This window comes from Gopherus evgoodei, chromosome 8 (genome assembly GCF_007399415.2).
Source record: "Gopherus evgoodei ecotype Sinaloan lineage chromosome 8, rGopEvg1_v1.p, whole genome shotgun sequence".
Taxonomy (NCBI): domain Eukaryota; kingdom Metazoa; phylum Chordata; order Testudines; family Testudinidae; genus Gopherus; species Gopherus evgoodei.
In genome coordinates this window covers 84,487,250-84,503,022 of record NC_044329.1, presented here as the reverse complement: position 1 = coordinate 84,503,022, position 15,773 = coordinate 84,487,250, and the positions used below count along the sequence as shown (strand labels likewise).

At 43.0% G+C, this 15,773-nt stretch overlaps 1 protein-coding gene across 9 annotated transcripts in view; it reads right to left on the bottom strand.

Annotated features, from left to right (window-relative positions):
- The window catches only part of TTLL7 (tubulin tyrosine ligase like 7), a 131,155-nt gene that overhangs the window by 48,014 nt on the left and 67,368 nt on the right, over positions 1-15,773 (bottom strand). For all 9 annotated transcript variants that reach the window (XM_030572990.1, XM_030572991.1, XM_030572995.1 and 6 more), the window contains one exon: positions 15,492-15,650. In XM_030572990.1, coding sequence (XP_030428850.1) covers positions 15,492-15,650 — 159 coding nt within the window. The remainder of the gene's footprint in view (positions 1-15,491; positions 15,651-15,773) is intronic.

Sequence of the window (15,773 nt, the reverse complement as noted above, 5' to 3'; positions counted from 1 at the left end):
TATTCTGTTTGGAGTATGGGTAATGGCCTCTGCTATGACATGCATGAACATGTGACTTGCCCACATGACTCCAAACCTCATCTTCTTGTCTGTAATTTTCCACAAACTAGAACAATGGGTTTCCCTTCACTTGGCAGAAGCTATAAAAAGCCCTGGAAAAATCTGCATTTTGCCTCTTTCTTGCTCAAACCACTGGACTCTGAACTTGTACTAATGGGAGCACTCTAACCAAGGGACTGAAGACCTTCCAATGATTTGGAATCAACCAGAGACTTGACAAGCCAGCAGTTTATACCATCGCTGTTACAAGCCTGATCCAACAAATTTGCAATTGTTATATGTATTTGATTCCTTTAACCAGTTTTAACTCTCACCTTTCCTTCTTTCCTTTCTTTCTTTCTTATAAATAAACCTTTAGGTGTTAGATACTAAAGGATTGGCAACATACTGACTTGGGTGTGTGGCTGGTCCTTTGGGATCAGAAGAAACCTTTTGTTTGATTAAACTGGTTTTAAATAACCATTCATTATTAAGTCTAGTGTCTGGTTGTTGAATCCAAGACTGGAATACCTAAGGAGGCTGCATTTCTGACTTCTTAGCCAGTGTGGTAAGACAGAAGTTTACTTTTGTTGCTGGTTGGTATATCTCATGGAAGAATAACCACTAGTTTTTGGTTTGGTTCGGTTTTTTTTGTTTGTTGTTGTTTGGTTGGTTGTTTTTTTTTGTGGAGGTGAGTGGGGGGATCTGCCCTTTTCCCCAGCAGCTTGTCCTGAATTTGGCATTCTCACTTATGACCCATGGAGGCATGGTGACAGCATCCTTGTCAAAAGATTCAACAGCAGACTCCTGCTCTCCTCTTCCTGAAGCCCATTATTGTGGAGCTGATGGAGGATCAAAACACGCAGCTCTCACAATGCTGAAGTCAATGATGTCCCTTAGGGGAAAGTCCTATAGGCTGGATATATCTACATCCCATTTTGGAGTAAGTGGGAGCAGGCCTCCCAGCCCAGGTTGCCAGACTTGGGGTAGCAGGCCTGAGTTAGAGCTCTAAAACTAGCTCCGTAGCCAGCACTTTGAAACTGAGGCTCAGGTTCTGCAGCACAGGGAGGTGGGTGGGCTTCTGAGCCTGAACTCCAGCGCAAGCCTCAACTTCAACACCCTGTCTTATACAGCTATTTTTAGAGTGCTTGTGCAAGCCTGCTATCCCAGGTCTGTCAATTCAGGCTGGGAGGCTCCCTCCCGCATCCTCCAAAATGCTTTGTCGACTCACCCATCAAACTTAGAGATTAAAACCTATGTAAAGTGCTTTGCAAATCTATAGAATTAATTGAATAGAGAATGATATCCTTTTTATAGCAAGTATCTCTTGTTTCATTGTTACATTGCTGATCAGTTAGGGAACATGCTCGTTTAAAGTTGTGCAATGCCCCCTTCTAACGTTGTTTGGCAGCTGCCTGCTTTGTCCACTGCTTGTAGGAAGAGCAGCCTGTTGCAGCTAGCTGGTGGGGGCTTGTAACCAGGGTGAACCGTGGACCAGCAGCCCCCCATCAGCTCCCCCTATCAGCTCCCCACTCCCCTAAGTTCCCTGTGCTGCAGCCGTCCAGCAGGCTATTAATTGCTGACAGTTCAGCTGTCCCTCCCCCCACTGCCTGTGCTGCTCCTGCTCTCTGCCTTGGAGCTGCTCCCAGAGATTCCTGCTTGCTATGCACGGAGGGTTGAGAGGGGCCTGTCAGGGTGTCCCTTCCCACTCCCCCTGCACCCCGCTTACCCCTTCTCCATATACAGCAGGGAAGGGAGACAGAGGGAGAGAGACAGAGAGAGCTTGGGGCAGCAGCTGCTGTCTCAAATTCCTGATCCATTTAAGAAGACAATGCATTTAAGAGTGAGTCAGCTTCCTTAAAGGGGCAGTGTGAATCTCTCTCTCTCTCTCTCTCCCCCACACACAAGGTGTGCGTCTGTCTCTGTCTGCTGTGCTATGCAGTGTGCATCTCTCTCTCTCTCTCTCTCTCCCACACACAAGGTGTGTGTCTGTCTCTGTCTGTCTCTGTCTCCCATGCTGTCTCCCCTCCTCATATTCGTGCTGCCTTGTGTGAGAGGCTATATTAACAACGTGTTAACCCTTGAGGGTTCAGCCGAGTGCTAGATCATCATTTAGCAGTAAGGCATTCCCTGGGAAATATCCCACTCTCTTCCACCCTCTAACTTTACCACCTCAACCAAGCTTCACAATCATCATAACTGTGAACAGTATTAAATTGTTTGTTTAAAACATATACTGTGTGTATATTTATATAATATATAGTTTTAGGTCTGGTGAAAAAAATTTCCCTGGAACCTAACCCCCACATTTACATTAATTCTTATGGGGAAATTGGATTTGCTTAACATCATTTCACTTAAAGTCACATTTTTCAGGAACATAACTACAACGTTAAGCGAGGAGTTACTGTACTTCCCTGGGCCTGGTATAAATGGGAGGGGGGGGAGAGAGAGAGAGAGAGAGAGAGTGTGTGTGTGTGCGTGTGTAAAAAAGAGGAGAAAGCTAGCAGACACCAAAAGAAGTATTTGTGAGAAGTGTTCCTCAGAGGGAGCCATGGGACAAATGGCCTGATTTTTGTACCAAAGATAACTTGAATAATATCATATTCTCTTCCTATTAGACACAATGAGGCAAGGGCCCAAATATAGGTGAATTGCTCAGGCCAAAGGGGCAACAGTAATACTAAATTAAAATTAAAAAACGAACAAACAAACAAAAACATTCATGATACAATTGAAATGCAGACATGTCTCAGGCTGTTTCATGAAGATTAACTGAGTGATGGATTAGTGGCCTGCTGCATTCACCTAGCTAGTCATTAATGCTCATGCTTTGTGCCTCTATTACCATTGCTTCATTAACTATTATGGAGGTGCTAGGCACATCATCACAGGTAAGTTTGCATTGAAAAGGACAGTTATAATGTGGACTTTCTTCCACGAATTTTAAAATGGAAACAAAATATTTCTTTCCCAAACTTACACCTCTTACCAAAGGGCTACTGATGAGATTGAGAAAACATTAAATGGATCGGTGAATATTTTAAGGTAGACACATTTAAAAATTGCTCATTTTTCAGATTTCATACTGGTTTTACAGTAATTTTCTGGGGTGGGGGAGAGGGTTTAAAGTCCCTCTAGCTGAACATTGACAAAGTTTACAAAAGTCAAAATTATCATATTTAGAGAGGCTAGTGATAAAATATATTTTATACTATTCAGTGATCGTTCCTCATTATTCAGCATAACTGTTCTTACTTTGGTCAAGAGAAGCCCTTTATGAGTGGAAAATACATTTACACCATAAGCCCGTGGAGTATGTATTTTTTAGAACCGGGACAAGATGTTGCAGCAGGGCCCTATGCTGTCAGATTCCTGGCAGGAGCCCCACTATTTTTGCATATAAATGTGAGTTTTTCACCTAAATAGCAATAACTTACAACTGTAAAAAAAAGTTCAGCTTTGACAGTACTTTAAGATTTTTTTTTTTGTGGGTGTCCATATGTTCAATGTCTTCACTCTGCATTTATGTGCCAAAAAAGCCACATCAGTTTCCAGCACAAATACTGCATTACCCTGGGGCTAAGACTGTTTAAGTCCATTCCTTAATAATAGAACACATTAAAATACAGGAAATCCCAAGTTAAGGGTTTTCCATAAACTCTGGAAACCATTTATGTTCCTTACACAATATATCAATTAACTACCTGTATTTTTTAAAAAGCATAAATAAGAAATGAAAACCCACAACAATGCATTCTAAAGTTTAGGATTTCCTGTTTTGTTAGTACTGTTTTTTCACAAAGTGGATGGAATTTACTCCAAGTTAATGCATTTTTGTGTTGGAATATAAAGGTGGGGTTCTTTTGCTATCACAGACTACAGAAACTATGGGGAAATACAGCTTTCTATTAATGTTTTGGCTGAACATGCCTGAGTATGTTATATCTGCCCACTGCACAATTCTCCTGGGACTGTACTAGTTTTTCTGGACTACCACAGGGTACTTTGCATCACAGACCTCTCCCATACAGCAACAAGGTCTCAGCATCCATGTTTATTCACTTCCAGTGGCTGGACTCAGTATCACAGAAGCCCACAGGCAATGGCTGTAGTGCTCCTTCTAAGGCCTGGTCCACACTACACAGTTAAATCGATTTAAACAGCGTTAAATCGATTTAACTCTGTACCCGTCCACACTACAAGGCACTTTAAATCGATTTTAAGGGCTCTTAAAATCGATTTCTGTACTCCTCCCCAACGAGAGGAGTACCCTAAAATCGATATTACTATATCAATTTAGGGTTAGTGTGGACGGAAATCGAAGTTATTGGTCTCATTCCTTTAATGTAGCTACCCAGAGTGCACCGCTCTGGAAATTGATGGTAGCCTAGGACCATGGACGCACACCACCGAATTAATGTGCCCTAGTGTGGACGCATAAAATCGATTTTATAATATCGGTTTTATAAAACCGGTTTTAGTAATTTCGATTTTATGCTGTAGTGTAGACGTAGCCTAAGAGATGAAGAGGAGAGAAGCAAAGCAACCACCTAATTACCTCTCTTCCCTCCCCTAGACCAATTTCAAAGGCACCTTCCCATGAGTTCTCTTTCTCTCCTCAGAAGAGCTGCACAGGAGCAATGAGAGCCTGGTCCTGCCCATCTTCTCAGAGTAGCAGTACAAGGGAGGAAGAACCAACAGGCAACACTAAAAATCATAGTCCTGTTGCTGTGTGCAAAGGGCTAGGTGAGGGGACAACACACTGCTCTTCCACTGGCCCAGTCACTCTGACATGGTAGGAAAGCTTTCTGGCCTGTGCTTCAGTGAAGAGCAAACCCAACCATCTATTTCACTGCGAAACTGTAACATGCTGAAGTATGGATTGGCACGGTTCTCTGCATGTATATTTTAAAACATGCTTTCTTGATTGCAAGAAATTGAATATTTTGAGGTTAATAATTACACTTTTGGGGGAAGGAAGCCTTATGATCCCCCCTCCCCGAAGTATTTCCTTAACGTAGCCATCTCCCCCCAGAAATGCTTGCTTCCTACTGTTACTTACTAAGAAGTGCCAAGCACAACCTACAAACTGCTTCGTACCTTTAAATCCCCCTTAACTTCAGTGGACGTTGAGAGCAATCTGCATGTTGCAGGGAGCAGTCAAGTACCCTACAAGCTCACTCTCAAACATTGGAGTGTAATATATGGCAACAGGCAAAGCTGATACACAGGTCATGCCCAAAAGGGAACTTTCTTTCTAAATTATACCGGTATAGTAGTATCTATCAATATACCATGAAGTATATTGTAATATTTATCCTTCTCTGCAAAACACGAAAGTTCAAGTACAGAATCTGAAAAAGATGTTCCTGATTTTCATCCGCTAGGTGGCGCAATGTGGTTTGCTTTAAGGCAATCTGAATGAGTCAGCACTCTTCCACACCCAATTTCTGTGAATTTGGAAAGGTCAAATTAGTAAAGTTTAGGCAAGAGGCTGTGATTTCTGTTTATTTTTAGAATAATGAATGCTGGGAAGATATTCCTGACTAGACACTGGTGCTCAGGAATATTTCTAATAACTAATGAGAAATGAAATGGAGACAGTGTATCGCTTCATTTGAGTTTTGTAGGTTTAAATATCACTTTTTAAGTTACATCAGAACAGTGTTCATGACTGAATCTATTTTTGTCTTCATGCAGCCCTGCCCATAAATGAAAGTATATGTGTCTATTTTCATGGAAGTGAACCAACAGAAAAATAGCATGTTTTGTATTTTCATGAAACAGAATAGACAAGCAGTGAATAAGGGGACTCAGAAAATCTGCATTCTATTCCTGGCTCTGCCACTGACCTGCTGTATGACCCTGGACAAATCACTTCACTTCTTCCACCTTTACACCTTTTATCTGTCTTGTCTACAAGGGGTTCTCAAACTTCATTGCACCATGACCCCCTTCTGACAACAAAAATTACTTCACGGCCCCTGGAGGAGGGATCAAAGCCTGAGCCTGCCCGACCCCTACTGCCTGAGATTGGGGAAGAGGGGGCGGGGGGCCTGTAATGTGAGCCACGCCACCCAGAGCTGAAGCCCTCGGGCTTTGGCTTCAGCCCTGGACAGTGGGGCTTGGGCTTCAGTCCCAGGTCCCAGAAAGTCTAAGCCAGCCCTGGCGACCCCACTCAAAGGGGGTCACGACCCACAGTTTGAGAACTGCTGATTAGACTATAAGATCCTCAAAGCATTTAGGCACTAACACCCATTGACTTCAATAGGAGTTCGGAGTCTAATACATCTGAAGATCTGGCATAAGTTCTCAGGGGTTAGGAATGTCTCCTACTGTATTTAGGAACAGTGCCTGGCACAATGGGCACCCCAGTATCAGTTGAGGCCTCCAAATGCAACTGTAATACATCTAAATAATAATCACAACCATACGTGGTATATGGTTAGGATATATTTCTGATTACACATTAGCTGGATCCTTTCTACCTTCTGTGTATCTCTCTACTGTAATCAAGTGTATTTTATTATTTAAAAGAATTAAGTTAAGCAAAATAGTTTTAATAAGTTTCTTGCTGGCCCATGCTGGACCATACAGAGTATATCTTCATCTATCAGTGCCCAAGATTTTCTACAATGCTTGCCTATCTTTTGTCAATTGTTTCTGTTTAACCATTTGAAGTATAATTCTACTTTGAAAAGTCACTATATAAAAGTGGCACCTTGTTACTTCACAAGTCTGCTCTCAGACTCCAATTCAGGAAGTTACTTAAGCATGTGCCTAGCTTTAAGAACATGAGTAATCCCACTGATTTAGCCGCTTAAAAGTTAGGCACATTTTAAGCACCTTGCTGAACTATGGTCCTTGTGTATTAAGAGTCTGACTTGGTAACTTCTTTTAGTCATTTAAGTTTTTATTACTTTTCACTCCCATTAGCTCTGCAGAGCCATCACAGCTGAGAAAAGATGAGATGGATTCTATTCCTTCTACTACATCTTCAACAGAATTGTTCAATGAATTCTAATCAGTTACCTCTGTCCAAATTTCCTAACAGCAATAGAGTTGCAAAATCTTTATTAAGAGCATAATTTGAAGGTAATGAAGGAAAGGCGTCCCTACGCCAGCGTTAGCACAGGTGCATGGTACTTAGGGGCTCGCCTTTGGCAAAGGTTAGGGTTGGGTCAGGGCTGCCTTAAGATGTACTCTAACTGTAATGCACTCTATAGACCGCTGCACTGGTGCAGAATCCCAGATGCTACACCACTCCTTCATGCCCAGACTGGAAGACTCTCTGTGACAGGGGAATCAGAAATCCTAAGAACCTATGTGGTTGCTTTGTAGCTCCTTTTTTCTGGTGCAGCTGGCTTCACTGCAGGCCAACCATGAATTGGACCCACTAGGGCAGCATAAGTGTAACTAAGGGCAAGATTTAAAGATGAGCTGGAAGATGACCAAGCTTATTCCTCCAACCCCAAAGATCAGTTGGCAGGATTCACAATATAAACCAAAAACCTTATCCTTGTAAATTCAGCACAATGCAAATGGAAACCATTGAGGCACAAAACACTTGGATCCCCACCATGCCACTGCGCCCTCTTTTCGGAAGAGAACTGCACGCTCTGGTCTTTATTTGAAATGAAGTTAATAAATAGCATGAGCTGAATTTAGCTCCCACAATTCAACTATTTGCCTTTCCAGTGCACCAAGGAGGAAACAAAGTGCATAAAAAACAGTTACTAACCTGTTCTGTAACTTGTTCTTCAAGGTGTGTTGCGCATATCCAGTCCACTTCAGGTGTGTGTGTGCCCAATGTGTCAGTCCGAGATTTTTCCCTGAGTGGTACCCATCATGGCAGCACATCCTCCCTCAGCTACTCTCTCCTCCTGCATGGTGTGTAAAGGGCAGGGCCACTCTCGACTCACCTCAGTTCCTTCTTACCCAACAGACTCTGATAGAGAGGGGAAGGAGGTTGGGTCACGGCATGGATGTGTGCAACACAATTTGAACAACAGATATAGAAAAGGGTAGTACGCATTTCTTCTTCTTCGAATGACTGCACAGTGTCATAGGCTGTCCCTTTAAGGGAGTCACTACCCAACCTACCTGTGACAGACTATACTGAAGGGAATGAACCAACCCAGGTCCACCTGGGGACAATTAACTGCTTAAGCAGATGGAAGTATGTTAATTAACAAACACCTCATTCGAATAGGTCTAAAAGGTTGGAGAGCTCAGTTAAAGGAAAGCTCCCGAGGACAAGAGGAGGGGAGCTCCTATGGAGCCTGAACTAGGCAAAAGTTCTACAGGGCAGGAGTCCTGGGAGAGACCCTGAACAAGCAGGGGGAAAACTGCAGAAGCTCCCTGGGCTATGGAGAAGCCTGAGATCTTACAGCAGAAGAAGCTATTGCTGGAACCCAGAAACATTTACTTTGGGACTTTTGAGTTTTATCTGGCCTCTAAGGTAGGAGCCTTTAAACTCCAATAGAAGTGCTCTTTCAGGAGGCTGTATTAAAGGGAGCTATACTCCTCCAGTGTGTGGCTTCTCCTTGACCAGGTTGTTTAAGTGACCTCATTAAGGAGGGGCAATTGAGGCAGGCCACTGCAGAGCCACACTCAGCCACAAGAAGTGCTCAGGAGACAGTGCATGTCCCATACATATGTCCACTCTACTTCAGGTGACTCACAAGCAGTTCAATCCAGAGACTGGGGAAAGGGTGAGAATCTGGAAGGAAGAGCATACACCATTGGTTATGGCATTGGACCTCAACCACAACTGCTCCAACCACCCATGTCTCTGGAAATCTGCTGAGTACCAGTAACAGAATTCCCTCAATGGGAAGGACAGTATTAGCATCTATTCTGTGAGAAAGGCGCATAAAAACCAACCTTCAACTCTGGGAGGACCCTGAGTTTCCTGACCATGATGGTGCTGAGCCAGGCAATGCTGAAGTCCAGGGGCATCTCTCTGGAGATGTTAGGGTGACCAGACAGCAAGTGTGAAAAATCGGGATGCAGTGTGGGGAGAAATAGGCACCTATATAAGACAAAGTCCTGAATACTGGGACTGTCCCTACAAAATCGGGACAGCTGGTCACCCTAGGAGATGTTGGCACCAGGATCAGCACGCGGGTTTACCCCTGCCCTGCACCAGAGAGAAAGCACTGGACACACCGAAGATCTAGCTCTTCCTCCAGTACCAAGGGCTGATCTTGTCTTTGAAGTAAGTCCGAGCATTGGCCTGAGGATCCACCAAGGCTCGTCTCCCGGACCATCAGAGAGTCTGGCACTGAGAAGCAGAGTAGGTCCTGTGCTGCTCCATAGGCCTCCCACTTGTTGATACTGAGCGATTTTTCTTGGTGTTGCTGTTGCCTTAAAGGAGTTTGCACCATAGTGGGCATCAGTCTCACCAGGCCAGGCACCAGTGCCATAATAGATGACCCCGGATGAGAAGTCAGTACCAGGGAGCGTCTCTTCCCAGAGGATGCTCTATCCTGTCCTCCTCATTTTTGTTTACTGGTGGACAGTACCAGGGATCTTGATCTTTGAGCAGAGACAAAGCTTCAGCTCCTTCCATAAATGATCTGATCCTCTGTGCTTCTTTCTTGGCCCCAGAGAAAGGGATCAGTGCCGGCATTCAGAAGCAACGTTCAGAAGGGCACTCCTCACCGATGCCAAAGTACACAGTTCCTGCCCTGAAAGGGAAGGTTCAGAAAGTGGATGCAGTGCAGCAACCATGAGGATGTGGCACAGTCTCACCTTCCTGTCCCAGGGTTGAAGTCCCTGCAAATCTGGCAGGAGTCACGAACGTCACCCTCACTGAGACACTTCAGGAAGGTGGAAGGAGGGTCACTCACTGGCATAGATTTCCTGTAGCCAGCACAAGGCTTAGAACTCAGAGACTGAGGCATATCCCAGTACCAGCTGTTAGTACCCCATGGATAAAAGGGAACCAAAGATCCAAGAAAAACAGCAAGGAAAACCTACACTAATCTGACACTAACAAATACTAACTTAATTATTTACAGACAAGAAGAAAATTTCCCTGTAAAGGGAAAAACTTTCTGTAGCAAGATGATGTGTTTAGACTACTGATCGTAGGTGGTAAGAAGGAACTGAGATGGGGGCTGGGGAAGCTACACCATTCATACCATCATGAAGCAGCATATGGTGGCTGAAGCACAGCCTAGTGGGTAAAGGGAAAAGTCTCAGACTCTCGTGCACTGGGCGTGGAACAGATATATACAATCACTTGAAGAGGAATTCATTTTTCAATTTCAAACAATCACAGAAATGCCAGAAGACCATTCAGAATGTCCACGGGTATTTACTGTCCTCTTCTTCATAAAGACAGTCTTCCAACAATTTGCATTTAAAAGCATACCTAAATTTTATAGGTCTTTTAGAGATTGTATTTTCTACCTTTTGGTACATGTAAGGAATGTTGATGCCTCATTTCATAGTAGATTGCGTTCTCTCTTTTCTTTAAAAGAACTAGAGAACCTAAAACTCACTCTGTTTTGGTTCATAGGCCTCAGGATTAGAAACAATCCTCTACTCAGTATGCATTGTTAAGACAGCAGGATATTCACATTGACAACACACTTGCTCTCTGAAGTGGACTGCCTCAGAGAGAGTAGGATTTATATGAATATCAGTATCTTGCCTACTCTCAAAACAGAAAGGCACCAGAAAGCACAGCATGATGTGAATGGATAACAATTACTATTGAGACTACATCTAAACTTGTATCCAGGGGTGTGATTCCCTAGCTTGTATAGACTAACTTGTGCTAACTTTCATTGAGCTAGCATACTAAAAATAGCTGTGTAGCCATGGTAGCAAAGGCAGCTGTGAGGAGCAGCATGGGCTAGCTGCCCCAAATACAAACCCACCTGGACCCAAGGTGTACACACGTGGGGCAACTGCTCTCCACACTAATGAGGCTACACTATTTTTTAGTGTGCTAGTTCAATGAGAGCTAGCACAAGCATGTGTATGCAAGCCGGAAATCACACCCCTAGCTCCAAGTGTAGATGTCTCAGAAACCACTGATTTGGGTTTGTTTTTGTAAGTTTGCATAGATTTAAATTGAAAAGTTAATTCTATGTTTTAGAGCACCTATTTGGAGACAAACAGGTATTTGAGTAATCAAAGCTAATTTTGCAGGACTGACTATTGAAAAATGCAGAGTCAAATGTTCAGAGATGAGGTTGTAAGAAGAATTGCAGTCCCAAACACCTCACTGCTCCTGCTCACTGGATCCCTTTGGCAGGCTTGGGAGCCACATGGAAAGCAGAAGTACATCAGTACCCTGGAACCCATGTCATCCCCAATAGGGAGAGCCAGAGAGTGTCCTGAGGACTGGCAACATGGGAGCCCTCTCAGAACCAAGACTATGGACCTGCCCCCGTAGTCCCTGAATTTGGGTTGTTTCTTCTTTCCTGGTAACACCACTGGGCCCCCCATCACAAACACCCTGCCCTACTCTCTGCTTCCTCAAAACCTTATGCTTGATGCCAGAGGAAAGGTGAGCTGAGGTGTCCTCAAATGTTGGGTCCAATCATGACCACCCGTGAACGGGGCAAGCAGAGACAGAGGTCTACCCAAAATTGAAACAATCACAATAGTTTGCTTGTAATAATGTGTGCAGCTGCCTTTATAAAATAAACCGCATGAGGTAAGGAAACATGTGAAGGCTGCATCCCTCATCACAATGCCATCTTGGCAGCACTCCCAATACACTGGGAAATCTCATGGACTTGTGATGTTTGTGCTTGTCACCAGTGCTACAGAGTGATTCACTCCTTTTAAGGAGTTCTTGGCAGGAGGGAAATGGGTAGAAAGGGACAAAACTGGGAATCTGGAGAAGGAACCAAAATTGTTATAGAAGGATAATAGCCGTAGTAAATGTTGACTTGAGGGTACTGCAAGCAAACAGCTGAACAAGCACAGTGAGTGTTCACAAAGGAGGTGTGGATGTGAGGTATAATGTTTGTATCTACTGCAAAGGGTGAACCTACATTAAATTAGTTCAATGTCTCTGGCAAACAAGGTTTAGGGTTAGTCATGTCTCTTACCTCTAGAACTGAAACTAAATATGAAAACGTAATAAAATAAAGAGTATACGACTCCCCATGCCCATATGTAATATAACTCCAAAGCAATGTTTACTAATACCACCCCATATGCACACACCCCACATACAGAATCCAGGAGCAATGGGATTCCAGCCTTACAACTATTATCATGAGTGGCAGCCTCCAGAACCCTCATCTTCACATGCACCTGCATTTGACAACAGGCTAGGATGATGGAAATTGCATACATGTTACTGATGCTTAGGGGCTGGTGACTTGTATGAACACAGACATTTCCATTTCTAAAATGCAGATACAGCATTGTACATCATGTGCTGTTTCTGGTCAAGGCATCAATGCCAGCAAATTAGTCTCTCTACAGGGAAGAGGGGGAAGGAATATATGTTTTTCTAACTAAAGTTATGCCAACCTTTGTGAGAAATACGCCTGCTAAACTACTCAATGACAGTCAGTGATTGGAGAATAAGGCTATCATTTGGCATATTAATTATGGGTGTTTTGCTCATCAATACCATCAATCATCATCATCATGTTTTACTATCAGTAGGCAAACTTTTTTTAAAAATGCTTTGGTTTTTCCTCAAGCTATACAAGCACTGCAAGCAGTTGCCATAATGACATCACCCAGTTTGTTTGAAAAAGACAAAGCCCCAAACATGCATTAACCGTGTATTTAAAAAGAGTCCACTAAAAGGAAAACAAAAAACACACATACTCCTGCTTCTGAGACTTTTTAACTACTATTTTTACAAGTAACACTTCAGATTAGAGGAAGAAAGTAAGTTTGTTCACTTGACAGCACTCTTTATAGAGTCAGTTTAACTGTTTCCCCTGTTTAGTCAGTCAAACAGCTTCATCTGTTGTTTATGTGGGTCTTTCATGAAGGGAAGGGAAAAATTTGTCTCTCAAAAATAGGTAATTGTGATTGTAAATGCATAAAATATTGGCAAGGCCACAGGCAGTACTGAACTTGCACCTAATTTTGACTGGGTGTAAACAGATTAGGTTTCAAGATTAGAAGTAATCCATTTGTAAACCTAAACTATGTCTATACTACAGGTGCTACGGCAGCATAGCTGCTGCTACACCGCTGCAGTACAGACACTTGCTACAGCAACGGAAGAGGTTTTTCCATCACTGTAATTTATCCACCCCTGACAGGCGTTAGCTAGGTCAATGAAAAACTTCTTCCACCAACCTAGCAGTGTCCAGACTGGGGCATAGATAGGCTTAATTACATCTCACATGAGTGTGAATTTTTCATATCCTTTAGCAACATAGCTAGGTTGACCTAAATTTTAGGTGTAGACCAAGCGCTACTAATAAACTCTCTTACTAATCCACACTGTGGAGTGAAAAATTGTTTTAATGCTGGTGCCTACACTCTGCCTCTATGCTTCCCAGTTACGCTGATTACAGTTGCTTTGTTCAAGCAGCAATTTATTTTTGTATGCCCAAATAGTGTATCAAGTAGTTAGTAACAATGTGTGTGCAAGGGATTCTTGCTTTGGTGTTTGTCTTTTGGGTTACCAAAGACAACTAAAGTTCTGTTCAGTATGACTCCTTTTTTCCATCCGCAGAACTGGAAGTGCTTAAAGCTGCATTATGTACTTCAAATTAGTTTGCCAAACAGAAGTTGCAAAGAGTGACAGAGAAGCTGTGTACAGTTAAAGTAACTTTTAAAGTCAAACAAAACGTTCAGTGATCTTGCCTCTGTCTGGAAAATGCATCACTTCTGTGTCAAGAAGTTTGTTAAAAACTGATACAGAATAAACCACAACAAGTCAAAAATTTTAAAAAATTTCCTGCTGCATCTGGTGGGCAGGGTAAGTGGTGCCATTTTCTTTTCTGAACGGACAAGCAAAAGCCTATCTTGGGGGAAAGGTTCATTAACTAAAGAGCTTGATCCTGCAAGGTGCCAAGCATTATGGCATGATCCAGCAAAACAATTAAACAAGGGCTTAGTTTTAAGTACCTGAATAGTTCTACTGAAGTCAATGGGATTACTCACATGCTTGAAGTTAGCACATGCTTACGCACTTTGCTGCATCACCTCAGAGTGCTCAGCACATGGTGGGATCAAGTCCAAAAGCTGTAAATGCCATCTCCAAAATAATGGATTCATGGCGTTATACTGTATGTTAAAAGTGACAAGCTTGTTCTTTATCTTAACTGAGAAAAGATAACAATATTTTGACAAAATAAAAAGCTAGTTTCTAAACTAGAAATGGAAAATAAATCTTTCCAAAGTGATTTATAGGTCTCCTCCTCCATGCTGAGACATGTCATTATTCTTATTGTTTTTTGCGGAGAAGGTGGCAGAAGGCTTGAGGATGTTCTTCACATCACCCTATGGAAGGCAGTATCTTCCCCTCTGCCTGAACTCATTCACAGACACCATCCTTCCAGCTAGGGAAGACTGCACTAGACACCATTGAGACTTATCAAATATTTGTACTTAACTGGCCAGAGACATCTAACTGGATCTAACTGGACAAAATGTAATTAATGGAGGGCTGATTCTGCCATCTTTACTCACATTGAGCAGTTGCACTGAAGTCAATGGGACTCCTTGCAGAGGAAAGCAGTACTCCATTTGAGTGAGAATGGTCCTCAGGCTGGCATGTGGTCAGGAAGCCAGGGTTACACCCTTCCTCTCACAAAAAGTTGTATGTGAACTTTAAAGTGGTCAGGACCTTAGTTTTACATCTCTTGTGAAATACAACACCTGCAGCAAAACAATATCCTTCCCTTACCCCAAAACTTCCCAACCCCAGGATCATTCAAGGGCACCGATTCACTAATAGCTCATGCTACTTCTATACTACATGCCACTGCTGGCAGCTACATGCCACAGCAAAAAGCAAGCTGCATCCATGCTGCCGTATGTAGCTACATATGTCAGTTAAAGGCTCTGGCAGTGGAAAGTAAGTGGGAAAAGGCTGAGCCTGAGCATTCTTTCCCTGCTGCCCCTCTCCCCACTGTCAGTCTTTTCCTGTGGCGGGGAAAGGCTCCAACAGCAGGAGGCAATGGGACACTATACTGCTAAAAATAGCAGAGTAGATGGGGAGGTACAGTCTGGGAGAGTAGAGAGCAGTGTAAGGTTTGTACTCACTCTATTCATCTAAGCTTACCTTGTGCTAGGGAGGCTACCCATGTCTATTTGCTGCTGAAAGAAGCATGCTGTGTACATACACACTCAGAGGGATGAGTGCCAGCTATTTAATCACCAGTACCCCTCCCTACAATGCTTGGATTTTCCTTTGGAGTTTTCCCATGAAGATATTGGCTAGGCATGACTGTACTTAGTTTTGTATAAGCAGACTTTACAGTCTAACAAAAGTGCTTTACCTCCAGGAGCCAGGGTTTTAGTTTTCTGTCCAGCAGAATATCAAATCCCAGTACTTCAAAGCAGACGCTGTCACTTCCGGGAGCTTGGCCTGGTCTGCACATACGATAAGCATGAAGGACATGTGGCTCTGCTACTATGAGAGTCTTCACCACTAGTTCCTGTGGGGATTTTCACAAAGTTACATTAGAACTGCAGGGAATTATATCAGCATATATTGAGATAAATCATAATCAAGTTTTTTCATATTCAAGTCTTCTAATACATTCATGACAAGAGGAATT